We start from the raw sequence: 17,811 nt of genomic DNA, 5'->3' as shown, positions 1-17,811 counted from the left end.
TATCATTATTTTTTAAATCAATTTAATAATTATATATTTTTTTAATTCATTATCCTTTTGTCCTTCAAAAAAAAAAACACTATAATTATACGCAATAATTTGAAAAAGAAAATGTCTCTGCCCACGTTGGGCCCAACGGACATAATTTTGTGATGGGCTTGGCTTGTTCGGCTTGTTTTCAACCCAAAATCCTATTTTACAAAAATTTTGCACGAAGTAATATTTTATATAATCGAAGATTTTGAAGTAATTATTTTTCGTTGCTAATTACACTTAACGTAAAATCACATCGTTCTATTAAAAGTTGTACATTATATTTTTTAATTACGATCTATTACTCGTGTAAAAACGGGTGTCTAATAGATTAAAAAAGGTTAAGAGAGTTGATCTAGAAGTCAGCACATCCCATGAAACATGCAAGAACACCTTCCTTTGCTTTGGCTCGAATCTTTGAACCATATCTTGTCACACACCTACAATAATTTATGTAATTCATATCATCAGATCTAAAATACATCAAAAGTTTATACATGAAATATTATTGTTTTTCTATTGGTCTCTGTCAAAGAAATGCATGAAAATAAAAACTTTATATTATAAAAATAGGACCAATCTCACCCAATTTCTTGTCTTTGCTCCCTTTTTATAATCATTTAACACAACAATTTTCGTGCCGACACTAAAATAATTTCTCAATTATATATTAAAATGTAAGATAAGCTCACTTCATCTCGAATTTTCTTGAAGTTCTTTATTTTGTAATAAAAATTAAAAAAAAAATGGAGGTTCCCTCTCGATTTACGGAAGCAAGTTGCAAAGGAAATCATATGTGAAGGATTGGGACAGTCGATTAGAGCCTTTAGACGAACACGACTCTCACAATAGTATGATATTGTCCATTTTTACCATAACCTCTCATGACTTTGAGCTTCTCATAAATACCTGAAACCAATTAAGAGACTATTCTCTGTTTATAAACTCATAATCATTCTCTAAATTAGTAGATATGAGACTTTAATCATCCAACAATCAATTTTCACTTTTAAACTTAAAATTCTTGTTCTTCAAATAATTTTTCAATATAACAATTAAAAACTTAATATTTTTATGTTCCTCTCATTAAAAATTTTATTAAAAAAAAAATTATAGAATAACTAAATTTAGACTCCTAATACATTTATTTTTCTAAAATATGTCTACACGGATCATTGACTTGACCTCTTTAAACCGCATGGTACATGACTTTGAAGTATCGCTTTCTTATGAATCCTATCAAATATCGTTCTAAGTTTAAATTTTGGTGACACCTTCGTAATATTGATGTTTATGACATGACAGTTGTCTGTGTTGCTATTTAATTTTTTTAAAAAATGATTAATAGAAATTATGTTGAGTAGGGATTAAGTAAATTTCCAAATTAAATAATAATAATTTAAGTTGAATAATGGAGAGTTTAAGGGACGACAAAGATCAAATTGTAACTTACAAGAAATCGAATTTTTTTATTATATTTCTGAATTCTTGATTTATTGCCCAATAGATAGGCTAACTAGTTACGCAAATTGGAGAAATCATGGGGGCCTATTAGGAATTTTTCAATTCATTTTAAATTGATTTTTTTTTGGGATATAAATATTATGATATTAATTCTAATTAAATAATATTATTTAGCATAACTAAACATTTTGACTACATGATTTATTTATATACACACACACACATGTACGTGGAATAATTGTTTGATGATGCAATATTTAATGTAAAAATGTTTGGTTTTTCATCTCCTAGATAATTACACTTAATTTTATGTCAAATGAGTTCAAAAACAATGAGGTTGTTCTAATGAGTTGGATGATTTTATTACGAAAATTTGTCTAATTAATTAATAATTAATAACCTTGAGATCCCACGTCTTTTAGAATGGAGAACAAAACGTTTTATAAGAGTATGAAAACCAAAAAGGACAATATCGTGGGCATGTGAGCCCTGAATGAGGGTGGACACTAGGTCACAAAAGGGGAAGAATTGTAAGATCTCACATTGGTTAGGGAGGAAAACAATTTTTTTTTTGGTATAAGAGTGTGGAAACCTCGAAACTTGTAAGAGAAATTGGGTGATGTGGTAGAGAGGTTATTGCGCCCCGAATGAAGGTGGACACTGGGTGGTGTGCTGGCGGGTCCGAAAAGGGATGGATTATGAGATCCCACATTGATGGAAGAGGAGAACAAAATCGTCTGTAAGAGGGTCCAAACCTCAAACTTAGTAAGAGAAAGTCCAAAAAGAATAATCGACATTTTGTTGATAATTGAAGGAAGAGACAGAGTTGTGAATTAATTATTAGGTAATGAGTTGTGTTTAGTGATAATGGTTTGAGTGAGATGAGTTGAGTTAGGGCAACACGGTGTGATGAATCCCCAAAAAACATGAGTTTGGAGGCCCCCACAGACAAACTGAGTATTTTAAATCGTAAATTCCCCAGAAAATTAAAAGAATTAAAATGGAAGCATTTAGTCCATCATAGAGATCATTCAAACAGTAAACCCTACCCACTATTTCACCTTAAATATCCAATTTAATGCAATTTTCTCATCTCAATTCCATACCTTTTTCACCTTCTGAGCTATGGAAATGAACTCCAAACTATGCTGGAAGATGTGGGAAAACAATAACAAAAAGAAGAGGAATTTGAGCACTACAATCAACGAAGCTTCATGGGAAGAACAAGCCTTTGCTGAGGATGCTGCTGCTGGTCATCTCGGCGGCTGCGTTTGGCCCCCTAGATCCTACTCTTGCAGCTTCTGCAAAAGGGAATTCCGGTCGGCTCAAGCTCTGGGTGGCCACATGAATGTCCACCGCCGTGATCGGGCTAGATTAAAGCATCAATCTTTCAAACCCCAAATCGATCTTCAACAACACCCTAAAACAAGCCATGATTTCCTCAAGGATCAGGCCGATGTTTGTTGTAAGAGAAAGAGACCCGATCATGTGCCCTCCACGCTGGCTTTCCTTTTCCGATCAGAGGTAATTGGACTTACCCATGCCTCCGTTGAGGATTTGGATCTTGAGCTCCGCCTTGGCGGTGCCAGATAAATAAAATTGCACCGCCGTGACTTTGTTATTTCTCTCTGTTTTTTTTTTTTTTTTTTTTTTTTTTTTTTTTTTTTTTTTTTTTTTTTTTTTTTTTTTTTTTTTTTTTTTTTTTTTTTGCTCTTCTTCTGATCATGTCAGTTCTTTGTTGCTTTAACAATATTGCTCACACAAGGAAATTGAAAAAGAATTGAAAAAAGTTAGAAAATTTCGTGCTTTCAATAAAAAACCCATATACATACATACATACATACATTTGTAAATTAGGTGCGTATCGATCAAAGTGAGAATATTATTGTGGAATATTTAAAAGTTTGTGTTCCATTATTTCTATGCATTTCCATTTCTTTTTTACCCATTTTTTTTATTTTCTTATTCTTCAATTCTACTTGGTTGAGAACTTGATTTGCTGTGACTGTCTCGTAATAACCTTGTTACGATCTTCATTAGGTTAAAAAAATGTGTATAAAAATATGTGAAGGACTCTCCCGTAATAATATCATATCATATAAAGACAATGACATTTCATGTGAGATCCCACGTGGGTTGGAGAGGAAAACGAAACATTTTTTATAAGATGTGAAAACCTCGTGCTAGTAGACAAATTTTAAAATTGTGAGGCTGACGACGATACGTAACCGGTTAAAGTAGACAATATTTACTTGCGGTTGGCTTGGGCGGTTACAAATGGTATGTCAAGTTAAGACAATATGTAACCTCATATTAGTAAAAGCATTTTAAAATATTGAGGGAAAGTCTAAAAAGAAAAAAGAAAAGTCTGAAGAGGACAATATATACTGACTAAAGTCAAAGAAAGTCCAAACGGGCTTGGGTATGCCACATTACTGAGTGAGAAGCTCCTATTAATAGACGCGTTTAAAGGAAAGTCAAAAGAGTACAATTCTACTGACGAAAGTCCAAATAATACGATATCTGCCTGTTGTAGGCTATTATGTTTCATCAAACTCTTGATACAAGAAAACGAAACTAAACCTAACCGAGATAAAGTCGGATGGTTGAGAACATTGATTCCCTTTTTGTGAGGGTTTAATTATAATACTCCACGCATCATCAGAGATCCCTTTATTAGTGTCAGTACATGAGTCCAAAGCTTTGGCAACAACTCCATGGCATCAACAATTAAGTATTGCAAATATTAGAGTACGAGTTATAGTCGCCATCTCAGTCACTTTCTTGTTTCTTCTTCTGTCTCTATTTTGTGCAATAAAATCTCCCATTTGCAAATTCTGCAAAACCCTCACAAGTTTCATGAAAATGGATAAATTCCAATTCCCTTACGGAACCCTAACATCACTTCTTGTTGTAATGCCAGACTTTTATGCCATTTTTTGGTCCTTCCTCAACCCAAAACCAAACAAACAACTCATTCAATTATGCTTCAACAAATAGCTTTCTATGTATGGAAATGCAAAACCAAGAATATACATGAATGTACCTTCCCATAAGATAAGGATGTGTATGAGAGCATTAAACTCAATTTTATTTGTAGAACAAAAGAAAAACATGTAGTACCCCTATATGTTTCCTTAAAAACACCAATGTAACAGACTTAATTCATCTGATAGCAATGAGCTTGAACTATTACGTCTATAAACAAGAATAATGAAAGAGGCCGCTAATAATTGAAGAATGTTTTGATGGGTGGGGGAGGGGATTTTGTTTGGTACGATGCATGTGAGAGAGAAGAGAGAGAAAATGAAAGAGAAAGGGGTAATGAAGAAGGAACAGTTCAGACCCACGCACATGGGACATCACATCTATTTATTTATTTATTTATTTATTTTTTTCCTATAACCTAAAAGTAAATAAAAAGTTAAATGAAACCCTACAAATGTAATTTTGAAAATTATCTAATAGTAAATAAACGAAGCCTCAAAATAATATACGAATAAAATTTTCCATTTTTATTAAATTATATTCCAAGTAAGTAAATGAGGCCTTAATAAATATTTAAATAATGGCTTAATATGTTTAGATTAGGTCAAGTGGAAATATTCTTAATAATAATAATAATAATTATTATTATTATTATTCTGTTAAAAAATGGGTTACAAATAGGAAGCTGGCCTTCAGCCAAAATGGGCTTTCTGTTTTCAGGGCTTCATTCGTCTGAGTTGGTTAGACAACGAAAAAAGTGGCGACTTTTTATCGAAAGTGTTTGGTCGGAGTTGACCTTGACCGACCACAAAGCTTTGAATTTGAAAAGATCAGAAACTGGTAGTTTCCAACTAACAACATTCATCCAACAATAATATATGATCTCCAAAACCATAATTTAAGCCAAGAAATTGGGTTGAAGTTTGACCAAGCAATTGAATTCCGATCATCCAGAGCTTCCCCCCGAACAATTTAAATTCAATATTTAGTTACAGCTCTTGATTTGGTCGTGTTTTTCATATTTTGATCTTTAGAGCGACCCAAAGTTTGTTCCTTTTTCTGTTCGGAATTCGAACGCCGCTCTGTCGGCCTCGCAAATCCCAACTCTCCGACCTCGTCTTCATGAGCCACCACCCAAATGTCCGGCTTTCTCCCGAGTATCGGCACCCCATTTCCGTTCCCTTCTTCTTCTTCTTCTTCTTCTTCTTCTTCTTCTTCTTCTTCCTCCATTAATCCTAAATTCCATTGCCCAGCCCCCATTTTTACAGTTTCTTCTCACAGGCCATGGTTGTTGCCACCATGCCGTGGCTTTCAGGCACCATTAAAGGAACTACCCATCACACCCTTCAATTCTTCTTCCATGAAAAATCCCCTCCTCCTACCCTCGGGATCCTCTCCTTCGACACTGCTAAAACCATGGCTGCCCTCATTTCTCTCTACCGATCTCTCTCCGACGAAGAGATTTTCAAGCTCCGGAACGTCGTCGTCCGCTCCCAAGGTGTCGCGTATTTGAATTCCAAAGACAAGGAGTTTCTTCTCAATCTCGCTTGTTCCGAGCGGCTCGAGGAATTGAACAATGCTGCCTCCTCTGTTTCTCGACTCAGCAAAAAGTGCGCCGATTTGGGCCTCGCCCGATTCGACCTCGTTTTCTCCAATATGAAAGATGGAATATTCAATTCAGTCAAATCCAATTCGGGTTTCAAGAACGTTGCCAAACTTATCGGAAGAATGGAGAAGCTGGTGTTCTCCACGGCGGAGCTTCATTCTTCCATGGAAGCTCTGTTCGAAATGGAAGCGTCGGAGAAGAAGCTGCAGAATTGGAGAACGTCGAGTCCAAATCAATACCCACCTGTGAATTTCGAAATGTTGAAAAGAAAACTGGCTACCCAGAGGAAAGACGTGAAGCATGCCAAAGAAATTTCGTTATGGAATCAGAGTTTCGATTACGCTGTCGGAATGATGACGCGACTCATCTGCGTCATATACGCGAGAATTTCCACCGTCTTCAGCCCGTATGTTCCGGAGCAGGATTGTTCTTCGTATCACAACCCACCAACTGGAATCTTCAGAGACAGATTCTGGAGGTGGAATTTCTATGGCGGACATCGGAAGTCCGGCAGCGGCGACAACGAATATAAGTTCGAAACACAATCTGGGCCGATTCCGAAAAGGGGGAAAAAGGAATTGGTCCGATTTCCGAGTGTGATTAGAGTAAACGACGTGGCCGGATTTGGGTCCGGGGAACTCAATTCCTCGAAGTTGGAAAACAACAGAGTATACACATCAGCGCCTCCAACGACGGTGGGGGGAACAGGGCTTTCGTTGAACTACGCGAACGTGATACTCTTTGCGGAGCGTTGCCTGCACTCTCCGACGACGATAGGGGAAGAAGCGCGTGGGAAGTTTTACGAGATGTTGCCAGCAAGGATAAAGCAAAATTTGAGGGCTAAATTGAGAAGGAACAATTGGATGAATAAAGGAGGAGAGGAGAAAATGGGGAGCGAGAGGGATACGCAGTCGCTTGCGGCGGGGTGGAAGGAGGCGGTGGAGGACATGATGGGGTGGTTGGGTCCGTTGGCTCACGACACAATGCGGTGGCAGTCGGAGAGGAACATGGAAAAACAAAGGTTCGACACCAGTCCGACAACGCTGCTGATGCAAACGCTGCATTATTCTGACTTGGAGAAGACGGACGCCGCCATTGTAGAGATTTTGGTGGGGTTGAGTTGCATATATAAGTTTGAGAATCGGCAGACGCAAGATCACCGGAATTCTAATCAACAATAAAAGGAGACGTTGAATTGGGTAGTTTAGTTTTAGTTTGGTTGTATATATACCTTTCTTCTTATCATATGTATACACATATACTCCATATGTTATACTTACTTCACACCTTGGTACAGACAAAACTGACTATATGCTATCGATGACGCTATTTTTATCAACATTTTATGATCCTCTATCAATATTTTAGTTGTTGATAAACATTAATTAATTCAATGAAAATTTAATTTTAAATATTTTACTTGTATCATCAGTTGAGCATGGATGAACACTTTAAATTAGAGGAAATATTTACTGATCTAATTTAATGTTAATGTTGAGGTAATACTAGTGCAACAGACTCATTCAAAATTTGAGCACACATTGATGTGGTAAAATTTATAAATAAAAATCATATAATTGAAAAACATATATATATATATATCAAAGAACAAATCTCCTTATAAACGATATAAATGTATTTATTTTTAAATCATTTCTACCTTATGAATTACAAAATACATTTAGAAGTTTAATATCCATTAGAAATTTGAGTTTAATAAATGCCGAAAATGGTAGGGTGTACATGGTCTCGATTGAGTGATTTTTTTTTACACAACTCAAAAGTTTAGGTTGGTTGGATTAGTAACCTAACCCAATCCAACCCTAAAATTTTCACAATCCTAACTCGACCCTCTGTTTCGAGTTGGGTTGTTAAAAAAAATTAAAAAATTTTAGGTTGAGATACACGCTCAAACCAATCTATAATTATCCACCAAAAAATAAAAATTTTAAAAAGTTTTCTTTATATTTATAATTGTTGAGATAGATTAAAATATATTAAAAATTCAAAATTCATCCACAAATCTATTTATAATTATTCAAAAAAAAAAATTATAAAGATGGGAAGAGAAGAGAAAATTAGCATAATTATGCTTATAATAATTAACGCGAGCTTTATCAGGTAATGGATAAAGACGTAAAAGACACGACAAAATCCCCCACCGCCCCACCGTTGCTCCCCCCGTCGGGCGCCTTCCACTCGTCGGCGACGCCAATTTCTCCGTTCAAACACTGCACAATCTGCCTCATACTCGGCCGTTGCTTCGGTTCATTATTCGAACACATAACCCCCAATTTTAATACCATTGCCGCCTCAACCTCGTCGTAGTCTCCCCGGAGCTTCGGATCGACGACGGCCAAAAGCCGCCCTTCTCTGTATTTGTCCCAAACCCAATCCACTAACGTCATCTCCTCTGGCAACGCCTTCACCTCCACTGGCCGCCGCCCACAAACTACTTCCAACATCAGAGCCCCAAACGCGTATACGTCGGAGCTCGTCGTTGATTTCCCTGTTCTTGGCAGCTCCGGTGCCAAATAACCCAAAGTTCCGACGACTCGAGTCGTAACCGGAACAGACCCATGATCGTACACCTTCGCAAGCCCGAAATCCCCCAATCTCCCGTTCAATTCGCCGTCTAACAACACATTGCTCGCCTTCACGTCTCTGTGTATCACCACCTGTTTGTACCCTTCGTGAAGATAAAGCAGAGCAGAGGCAACCCCTTTAATGACTTTGGATCTCTGTTCCCAATTCAGAATTGTTTTCGGATCGTCGAATAGATAGTTATCCAAGCTCCCATTCGCCATATATTCGTAAACAATAAGCAGATCCTGCCCCCGCCGACACCACCCGAGCAACTGAACCAGATTCCGGTGACGGAGCCTTCCGATTGTAGCGATTTCCGTCACAAATTCCCGGAGACCCTGTTTCGAATTATGAAAAATTCGCTTCACCGCGATTTCTGTTTTCGAAATCGGAAGGGTTCCTCTGTATACTTTCCCAGATCCACCAAACCCAAGAATCTCCTTCTCGCTGAAATTTCTAGTACCCTTTTTGAGTTCTCTGTAGGAATAACGATGGGGTCCCATTTGAAGCTCCCACAGCTCGATTTCATTAGATTTCTTATGCTTCCTTAAGAAATGAATACCAAAAGCGAAAACAGAGATCGCAAAAAAACTCGCCGCTGTTACAGACAAATAAACAGAGAGACTGATTTTCGCCCCTGTTTTCCTCTGTTTGGGTAATGGAAGCGAAGAGAGCTCAAGATCTCGAGCTTTGCCATTAATGGCGAAACTCCACCCCAAAATATAATGCGAGCTATGAGCCAGTATACCCGTTGAAGCAGTAAATCCAATGTACATATTTTCATTAAAAATTGACGAAAGATCCACTCTGTACGACAGAAGTGGCTTTCTGGGTTTTGAATAAAAAGGGGAAATCGTAACATTGAGAGTGAATTCACGAGAATCATAATCAATCCAAGCTTTAACAGGCTTCCCACTTTTGAGAGTCAGATTATAAAGCTGACCAGAATCATCAAAATAAGCAGCATGTTTAGAGACATTGGAAATCAAGCTATTTAAATCGATACCCACATGATTATTGTCGATGTCTTTAACCTCAACAGTCTGGATGGTATCGAATTCAACCGCAAAGATATGGGTTGAGGGTTTTCTGTTGAAGAGGCCGAGATACGTCTGTGAAAGAGCACTAAGATTTTTAGAAGGTACGATGGCGAAAGTGAAGCCATGGCCGACATAGTTATCGTCCTCAGGGATGATGCAGAAGGCAAAACAGGTGGAGAAAGAAAAAACTTTGCCGTTGCTACTACCACCGTGTGCGGCGGTGGAGGAGTTTTTGAACTGAATTGGAGTGGCGTAAAAGGCCTGGCCGATGATATCAGGGGAATAATTGGTGAGTCTCAAAACTCCATTGTTCTCGATTCCTGCATATTGCTTCAAAGTCAAGTTGGTGGATGCATTGAATCCAGGATAGAACAGTTGGGTGTGCTGAGACAGCGTTTGGGTGGACAGAAAAATTAGAGCAGAGAAAATTGTGATGAACAAAACAGAGGATGCCATGATCTAGAAATTAAGGTTTGATGGTAGGGAAAGGAAGTGTGATTTATTGGTCGATCAAAAAGGACAATGATCACCTCCAACAAAATTCATGAGTAGAATCTTAAGTGAGCCAAGTCCGTTCTTAGTTGTAATGCATTTTCCGTTTAAATGGAGATTTTTCATTTTATTTCAGACGAGTCTTTTCAGTCTCTTTTAGATATATGGCAACTCACTATTACATACGCCACTAACGTGGACTTCCCTCCAACTTTCTTTCTTTCCTTTGTACGACAACCACGTATCAAATTATTGAAAGTTAAAGGACTCAGGCTACTTCGATGGACTATTAATTGAAAAGGTGCCTTTTTTTATCACCTAATCTATTCCGTAAAAGAGTTTATGTATTTGCATGAGCCCTGTAAATCTAACTACTCGAGCTAATTCCTTTTCAACCGACCATTGATGAGTGTCTTGGTAATTTTAGTTTTGGAAGACCGAAGATTGATTTTGATAAAATTTTAGCGTGTAAAATGTGCAAAGAAGATGGTGGAAACGGGAGACATCTAAACTTCTCAAATTTTATATTTCAACTATACCCTTAATATGAATTCACTTATGCTCTTATTATTTCAAAATTCCATTTTCAACTCTTTTAGTGAAAATAAATACAAAAAAAAAAAAAAATGTTTCTAAAATGTGGGAAAAACAAATGTAAATGCAATAAAGGTAAAAGAATTATGTCCACTTATTTTATAAGAAAGAAATTAAATTTGAAGTGAGAAATGAAGTGACGTTTCACCAAATTTAGTCGCACAAGGGTTACATGATTCCATGAAGTGAACACCTCAAACACAAAGGGACCATTTGAAGTGTGAAAATTACTCATTTTTTGTCCCTAAAATTCTAATGAATGATGGCGAGTGGTGGTCGGTGGTCCGAGGAAAATTTCGTTCTCTATTTTGTTCTATGATTATGGAGTGTAAGATTAAAAATTTTTATACTTAAAATGATAATTGATGTCTTATCTATTGAACTATATTTGAATTGATATATCGATATAATAAACTTTCTAATCAATAATAATGGTCTCCATTATATTGTCGTTGTACCTGAGCTTTCGTGTGCCACTGAAATTCATATGAGCCCACTTTCAATGGTTATGGGGATGTTCACAACTTTCATGATGATGCTTGCTTTGAGCAATTTAGGTGATTTTCATCTTAGCCTTCAATGCATTACATAAAAGAAGTTGGCCACATCCACTCGGGTCACTGTTTTCGCCTCTTAAACCGCTTTTCAAGAATTGATGCAAGTTTTTGTAATGATTCAAGTTCATTGCTATTTGAAATTGTTTGTTTTAGCTTGTTACTCATCATTATTAGTCTCACGATTTTAAAATATATATACTAGTGAGAGGTCATACCCTTGTAAGGAATATTTCATTTCATTCTCTAATTGATGTGGAATCTCACAATCCACCCCATTCGGTGTCTAGTTCTATTACCATTTGTAACAACCCAAGTCTACCGCTAGTAGGTATTGTCCGCTTTGGTCCGTTACGTATTGTCGTCAATCTCACAGTTCTAAAACGCATCTACTATGAAGAGGGTCTAGTCCTACTCCAACCAGTGCCTCGCACTGTCTAGTGACTGACTCTAATACTATTTGCAATAGTCCAAGCCCACCGCTAGCTCATATTGTTTGGTTTAGCACGTTACGTATCGCCGTCAGTCTGATAGTTTTAAAATGCGTCTATTGGGGAGAGGTTTCTACACATTTACAAGAAATGTTATGTTCTCGTTTTCAACCGACATGAGATCTCACAATTCACCCCCTTAAGGACCTAGTGTCCTTACTAGCACACCGCTCAATATCTAGCTTTGATACCATATGTAAGAGTCCAAGGCTACCCGATATTGACCCAAATAGCCGTATCAATCCTTTCTATAAGCATATGTGGATTGAAGTGATCTTTACCATATGAAGATTGGATGTGTGGGAACAATAATGGCCCATTTATGGATAACTGCCGCCTCACACTGCACTTACTCTCAAATAATGGCTCTCATGCATAACTTACACTGTTCATTCTTCAACTTGACCCTCTCTTCAATTACATTTTTACCATTACCATTACCAATACCCTTTGGTAGTTGAGATATTCCAACAGATGAACAAAATAACTTCCCTCGAGCATCTGGGTGCCCGCTGTTTCGCGTCGAGATATCAATTTAATCATTAACGCAAATGAAAGAGGGAGGGATGAGAGATTTCTTCGTGTTAACTAAATAAGATTGGAAACGACATTATATTCTCCATTCCCATCCTCATCCTGCCCCACCTAAATGCTCATCCCGCCATATCTCTTTTATATACATAACTCAGACACAGTTAATTTATTAGTATTATTATTTATTTATATATATATATTATATATATACATATATATTAATCATGAAATACTATATTTTGAAATTTGAGATTAAATATTATTAGATTTATCGGGATGTGTTTTACATTTTTTTTAATAGAAACTATATGGAAAATATAAATTATCCATTATTTTTTTAACAAATATTTTTGAATATATAAAAAATGGAGAAAATTTTGGTAGGAACATGATCCCCTCTCCGCAAAGAATTCCTACCTCGATCCTGCAAAAAAAAAAAAAATAAATGAAAAATTTTGTGAAGAAAAGATTTGAAATAGGATACAAGGACAGAGTCGGAAGAGAGGAATGTTTTTATTGAAACCTACCCCATTAGAAGCATTTTAAAATTTTGAAGTGAAGCTAATAGGAGAAAGCTAATATTTGTCAGCAATGCGCTGGGACTGGGACAGACATGTTAGGATCGATACCAGTTGTTAGCTATGATATCTATTGTTAAGATCGCTCAACAGCGCACACATTCGATAAAGATGAACAGATAAAAATGAGCACAAAGCGAGAGAGAATTCAAAGAGAAATATTGGCTAAATGTTTTATTATTGATGACTTCAGGGATATACAATAAACAAAATACAACTAAAGAAAAAAAAGTAAGTTTTAATATCACACGAACCAAATATATATATAGTTTCAATTTACTAAATATAACTTTTAAAGATTTAAATATAATATAACAAATATATCTCTTTCTGTCGAATTTTTATCAAATATATACTTTATATATCAATCTAGGATCTAATTGAGATTGAAATCAAAATCCATAATTGAATCAAAACATTTTGAAAAGTAGGGCTTTATTGATTCTAATGCATTTTGAAATGATTGAAGCAGAAGATGAGCAATTCGGAAAGAAGTGATTGATTTGAGGTGGAGCTGTCAATTGAGTACTTGAACACAGCTTTGATTTCTGAGCCACAAGTGCTGTTTTTCAGAGCTTAATTACTTCAATTTTAGGGCTTTGTAAGGGCCCAACGCCAACCAGCATACCCCTCGTGCTCTCACGTAATTGATAGCAAAAACAATTATCCCAAAACTTACGCATACCCTTCTCTTCTCATTAACCCATTTCATGTGGGAGATGCCTTCTTCCTCCTCCTTAATTCCTCTCTCTCAATCCTTACAGCTTTGTTTATAAATTCCCCATTTGCATTGTCTCAGAGCAACTTGCAGTGTTCTCTGTTTCTACCAATGGAAGGTTTGCTCTGCGATGAGGATTGGCTTTCAACTTCAGCTGAGACTCATGGGAAGAGGCTGAGTTTGGTGTGTGTAGGTGCCAAGGAAGATGAAGATGAAGAGCAGGCGGCTGTGTCGGTTTGCATGGCTAAGGAGATGAGTTACATGCCTGAACCTCATTATAAGGAGTTTCTTGAAACTCAGGATCTTGTTTTTGTGAGGCTCAGATGTATTCAATGGCTTCTCAAGGTCAATTTTTTTTTATCGTTTTCAGTTCTTTCTTTTCATCATTTTCAATTCTAACGAGTTTTAGTTTTATGATCCAGTGTAGAAGTCGATGGAATCTCTCCCATGGAACTGTTTTTCTGGCTGCAAATTACCTGGATCGCTTCATATCTAAGAACAGAACCAAAGTAAGCACATCTCTTCCCATTTGTGTTGTGATGGGTTTGGATAATTCATCTGGGTATTGCTTTTTTCAACCGTTCTATCTTATTCAATCTTATTCATGTTCAAAATTACCATAATGGTACGATATTGTCCACTTGGAACATAAATGTTCATAATTTTCTGTTTAGTTTTTCCAAAGGCTCTGACGAATGAAGATAGTATTCCTTATTCATAAATGCATGATTTCCTTTGAATTCGTATCGACTCCTTTTCTTAAGCCCTCGAACACAGTGCACATTTTGTTCAACATTTCGGAGATTCTATTGACATAACTAAGTTAAGAATATGACTTTGATATCATATTAAAAATCACCCATCTCATTATATCAAAGGAGATAATATTCTTTACTTATAAACTCAATTGGAATGGCAGGAATGGAAGGATTGGATGGTTGAATTATTGGGCGTTGCATGCTTATCCGTAGCCTGCAAGTTCCATGAGACCTATCCTCCAACTTTGACTCAAATTCAGGTAACTTTTCTTAAGGGGCTAAATTAATAAAAATATGTTTAAATTTAAAAAAAATTTGATATTGAATTGGTTTGGATGTGGAATATTATTGAAGATGGAGGATTATATGGATCATGTGTTCGATGAAAGCTCCATAGAAAGAATGGAGGTGACATTGCTAAAGGCATTGGATTGGCATCTCTGTTGCCCAACGCCTTATTCTTACATTCACCTTTTGGGTCTCAATTTGGAGTCTTCACTATTGATGGCGAACATCACAGAGCTGCTTGTTGGCGCTGTGTTGGATCATAGGCTCATGCCTTTCAAGCCAAGCCTAATTGCCCTCTCCACAATTTGGTGCTCTTTAGACTTGCTTCCTCCAATCACTTCTCAACCCTCTCTTTCATATTTTATGAGGCTCTTCAACCACCCCCATAAGGTAAATTAGATATCATGGTTGGTCGTGAATTTTTACTTGGATGGTTATATTTCATTGATAATTTTATGTGGTGTGGAACTAAATTATGTAGGATGAGATGATGAAATGTCGTGCGGTTTTGGAAGCAGTTCAGTCTTCTCGCTGCCCTCAAAGCCCGACCTCGGTGTTAATGAAGGACCAGAGCTATTGAAGTGGATCATTTCTTAAAATTAATAATTAAGGTCTCGTTTAATAGTCGTTTTTGTTTTTAGTTTTCTAGTCTCTTTACAAAAAAAAATAAACCCATTTTATTTGTTTGGCTAATTTCAAAACAAAAACTACTCCTTTTAGTCTAAAAAATTTGCTTAGGTTTTGAAAATATTTTATAAGATAGATGGAAAATAAATGTAATGAATATCGAGACCTAATTTTCATTAGTCTATATATTTATGTGGAAAATTGCACAAATTACAGGATCGTTACTGTAACTCTTAGATTTATATAGTTACACGTATATTCATGTGACAAAATTTGTAGGTGTAATCTTATCGAAGAAGAATAAAAAAAGGATTATTGTTCTTCAGGTAGAATTTAAAAATAAATAATCCCATAAAGTAACAACCTTAATTATTTCAATTTATATCTAAAGCTTACCATTTACTTTAATTTTGTTAGAGGACGTAAAAGAAAAGGTTTAAGATTACATGCCACGTCATTTTAAAGCCACTCTTTCATTTTTAATTTCACATAAATATTTTTAAAAAATATATATATAATAGAACTATAAAATTATGTTTTATAAATTAGAATACCAAAAATAGGATGGTTATTTGCTTAATTGATTTTTTTGTTTTTGAAATTCTACGGTGTGAGATCACATGTGGGGTGGGAAGAGAAATGAAGCATTCGTTATAAGGGTGTGAAAACCTCTTAACAGACATGTTTTAAAACTGTAAGGTTGATGGTTATACGTAACGAATCAAAACGAACAATGTTGGAAAGGGAAACTAACCATTCTAAGGTGTAAAAACCTCTCCCTAGAAAACTGCATTTTAAAATAGGAGGACTATTCTAAAGAAATTTGGAGAAAACCACATTTTTCAAAAACTAAAAACTAAAGTCGCCATGAGATGAGGTAAAAAGCGGTTGCGTTTCGGGTCCACCCGAACTAGCTAGTGTGGACCCGAGTAGGGAGCTTTAGGTTGATTAGTCCTCCCTTCTCCCATCAAGGCTATTGCTTTCCTTTTTTCTCATTGTTTATAAAGAAAGATAGAATCAATTTGATGTTGAATATAAATCCACCATCCTAATTGTCTTTACAAAAAGAAAAGGGGAGAAAATAGATGTTTGAACCACACAACCTCAGAAGAATATACAGCAAATTATAAGAAAAGAAAACTAGGCATGTTCTAAGATTCAAAATGGACGTGTCTTGAACACTAATCCAACTACTCTAGTGGGTTAACCCATTATACTAATTCACGATGTGGGAGAGAGACACAGATTTTGTTATGGGGGGGGGGGGGGAAAGAAATCCCCATTCACAAGAAATGAATATTGCCCTTTATCTGTATACGAAATGGGGATACTCCTCCTTCAGTACTGCCCATTTTCCTCCTCTCTAATCGCATTCTCTACAGCTTTGTGATGCCATGGCAACTGTTTCCCTTCTCATCTCTGTGCTTCTCTGCTTATCAATGTCTTTCTTCATGATTAGTACTACTCTCTCCTTCTCCTATCTTCAATACAATGTCTTCTTTTTCCAAAATGCCGTAGAAATGTACTAATTCGTGTTCATTTTGTGCAGATGCGGAACAAATTATCATAGTCAACAACTGTAACGAAAGCGTATGGCCGGGGATTCTTGGCGGTGCTGGGCAGAACACGCCCAAAGAGGGCGGGTTTCTACTTGGAAGCGGCCAGGAAGTAGTCATTGACGTGCCGGACAAATGGTCGGGGAGGATATGGGGCAGACAAGGCTGCAACTTTGACTCCAATGGTAAAGGCTCGTGCGAGACGGGCGACTGCGGTGGGCGACTACATTGTGGAGGAGTTGGGGGTGAGCCGCCAGCCACGTTGGTGGAAATGACATTAGGGTCATCCACGTCGGCCCTACATTTCTATGATGTGAGTTTGGTGGATGGGTTCAACTTGCCAGTGTCAATGAAGCCGGTGGGGGGAGGGATTGGGTGTGGGGTGGCGTCTTGCGAGGTTGACGTGAATATTTGTTGTCCATCGACGCTGGAGGTGAGAAGGGGCAGCAAGGTGGTGGGCTGCAAGAGCGCTTGCTTGGCTATGCAATCGGCAGAGTATTGCTGCACGGGACAATATGCAAATCCAAATACTTGCAAGCCTACTCTGTTTGCTCACTTGTTTAAAGCCATATGCCCCAAGGCTTATAGCTACGCTTTTGATGATTCCTCCAGTCTTAATAGGTGCAGGGCTTCTCGTTATGTCATTACTTTTTGCCCTCCTCAATTATAGATGGATACATGATAGGCTGTGTCTTCTGCTTTGTTAGTTTATCGCTAAGGTTTCGTTTCTCCTATCTTAAGTAACTGTAATGGGAAAATCCTTCTATCAATGGGAGAGAATTTTCGTACAAATTCAGAAGCATTCATGATCAGAGTAGATATCTGTTCTCTTCACCTTCTGAGGCAAATTGGAAGCGATCAAAGCAGATATCTAGTTGCATATTGACCTCTCCTTTTATATATT

General features: G+C 36.8%; 3 protein-coding genes across 4 annotated transcripts; 2 read left to right on the top strand and 1 right to left on the bottom strand.

The window, feature by feature from the left end:
* Positions 1-8,158: 8,158 nt before the first annotated feature.
* On the bottom strand, positions 8,159-10,276 carry LOC111478189 (L-type lectin-domain containing receptor kinase S.4-like). Its single transcript, XM_023122345.1, has one exon. It carries the CDS (start codon positions 10,171-10,173, stop codon positions 8,209-8,211), a length of 1,965 nt encoding a protein of 654 aa, XP_022978113.1. The 5' UTR covers positions 10,174-10,276; the 3' UTR covers positions 8,159-8,208.
* Positions 10,277-13,595: 3,319 nt separating this feature from the next.
* LOC111478293 (putative cyclin-D7-1) lies at positions 13,596-15,651 on the top strand. Of its 2 annotated transcripts, XM_023122490.1 has the most exons (6): positions 13,596-14,023; positions 14,101-14,187; positions 14,598-14,696; positions 14,791-15,114; positions 15,206-15,335; positions 15,631-15,651. In XM_023122490.1, the coding sequence occupies exons 1-5, from the start codon at positions 13,790-13,792 to the stop codon at positions 15,302-15,304; spliced, it is 843 nt and encodes a 280-aa protein (XP_022978258.1). In that variant the 5' UTR covers positions 13,596-13,789; the 3' UTR covers positions 15,305-15,335; positions 15,631-15,651. The 2 variants fall into 2 exon arrangements, with proteins under 2 accessions (XP_022978258.1, XP_022978257.1); XM_023122489.1 differs by lacking the exon at positions 15,631-15,651 and having other exon boundaries at positions 15,206-15,624.
* An 844-nt stretch (positions 15,652-16,495) lies between these two features.
* Positions 16,496-17,695, top strand: LOC111478307 (thaumatin-like protein). The gene is made up of 2 exons (XM_023122505.1): positions 16,496-16,809; positions 16,901-17,695. Exons 1-2 carry the CDS (start codon positions 16,746-16,748, stop codon positions 17,575-17,577), a joined length of 741 nt encoding a protein of 246 aa, XP_022978273.1. The 5' UTR covers positions 16,496-16,745; the 3' UTR covers positions 17,578-17,695.
* Positions 17,696-17,811: the final 116 nt, after the last annotated feature.

Source organism: Cucurbita maxima, unplaced genomic scaffold, assembly GCF_002738345.1.
Source record: "Cucurbita maxima cultivar Rimu unplaced genomic scaffold, Cmax_1.0 Cma_Scf00004, whole genome shotgun sequence".
Classification (NCBI taxonomy): domain Eukaryota; kingdom Viridiplantae; phylum Streptophyta; class Magnoliopsida; order Cucurbitales; family Cucurbitaceae; genus Cucurbita; species Cucurbita maxima.
This window is presented reverse-complemented; position numbering and strand designations above follow the sequence as displayed.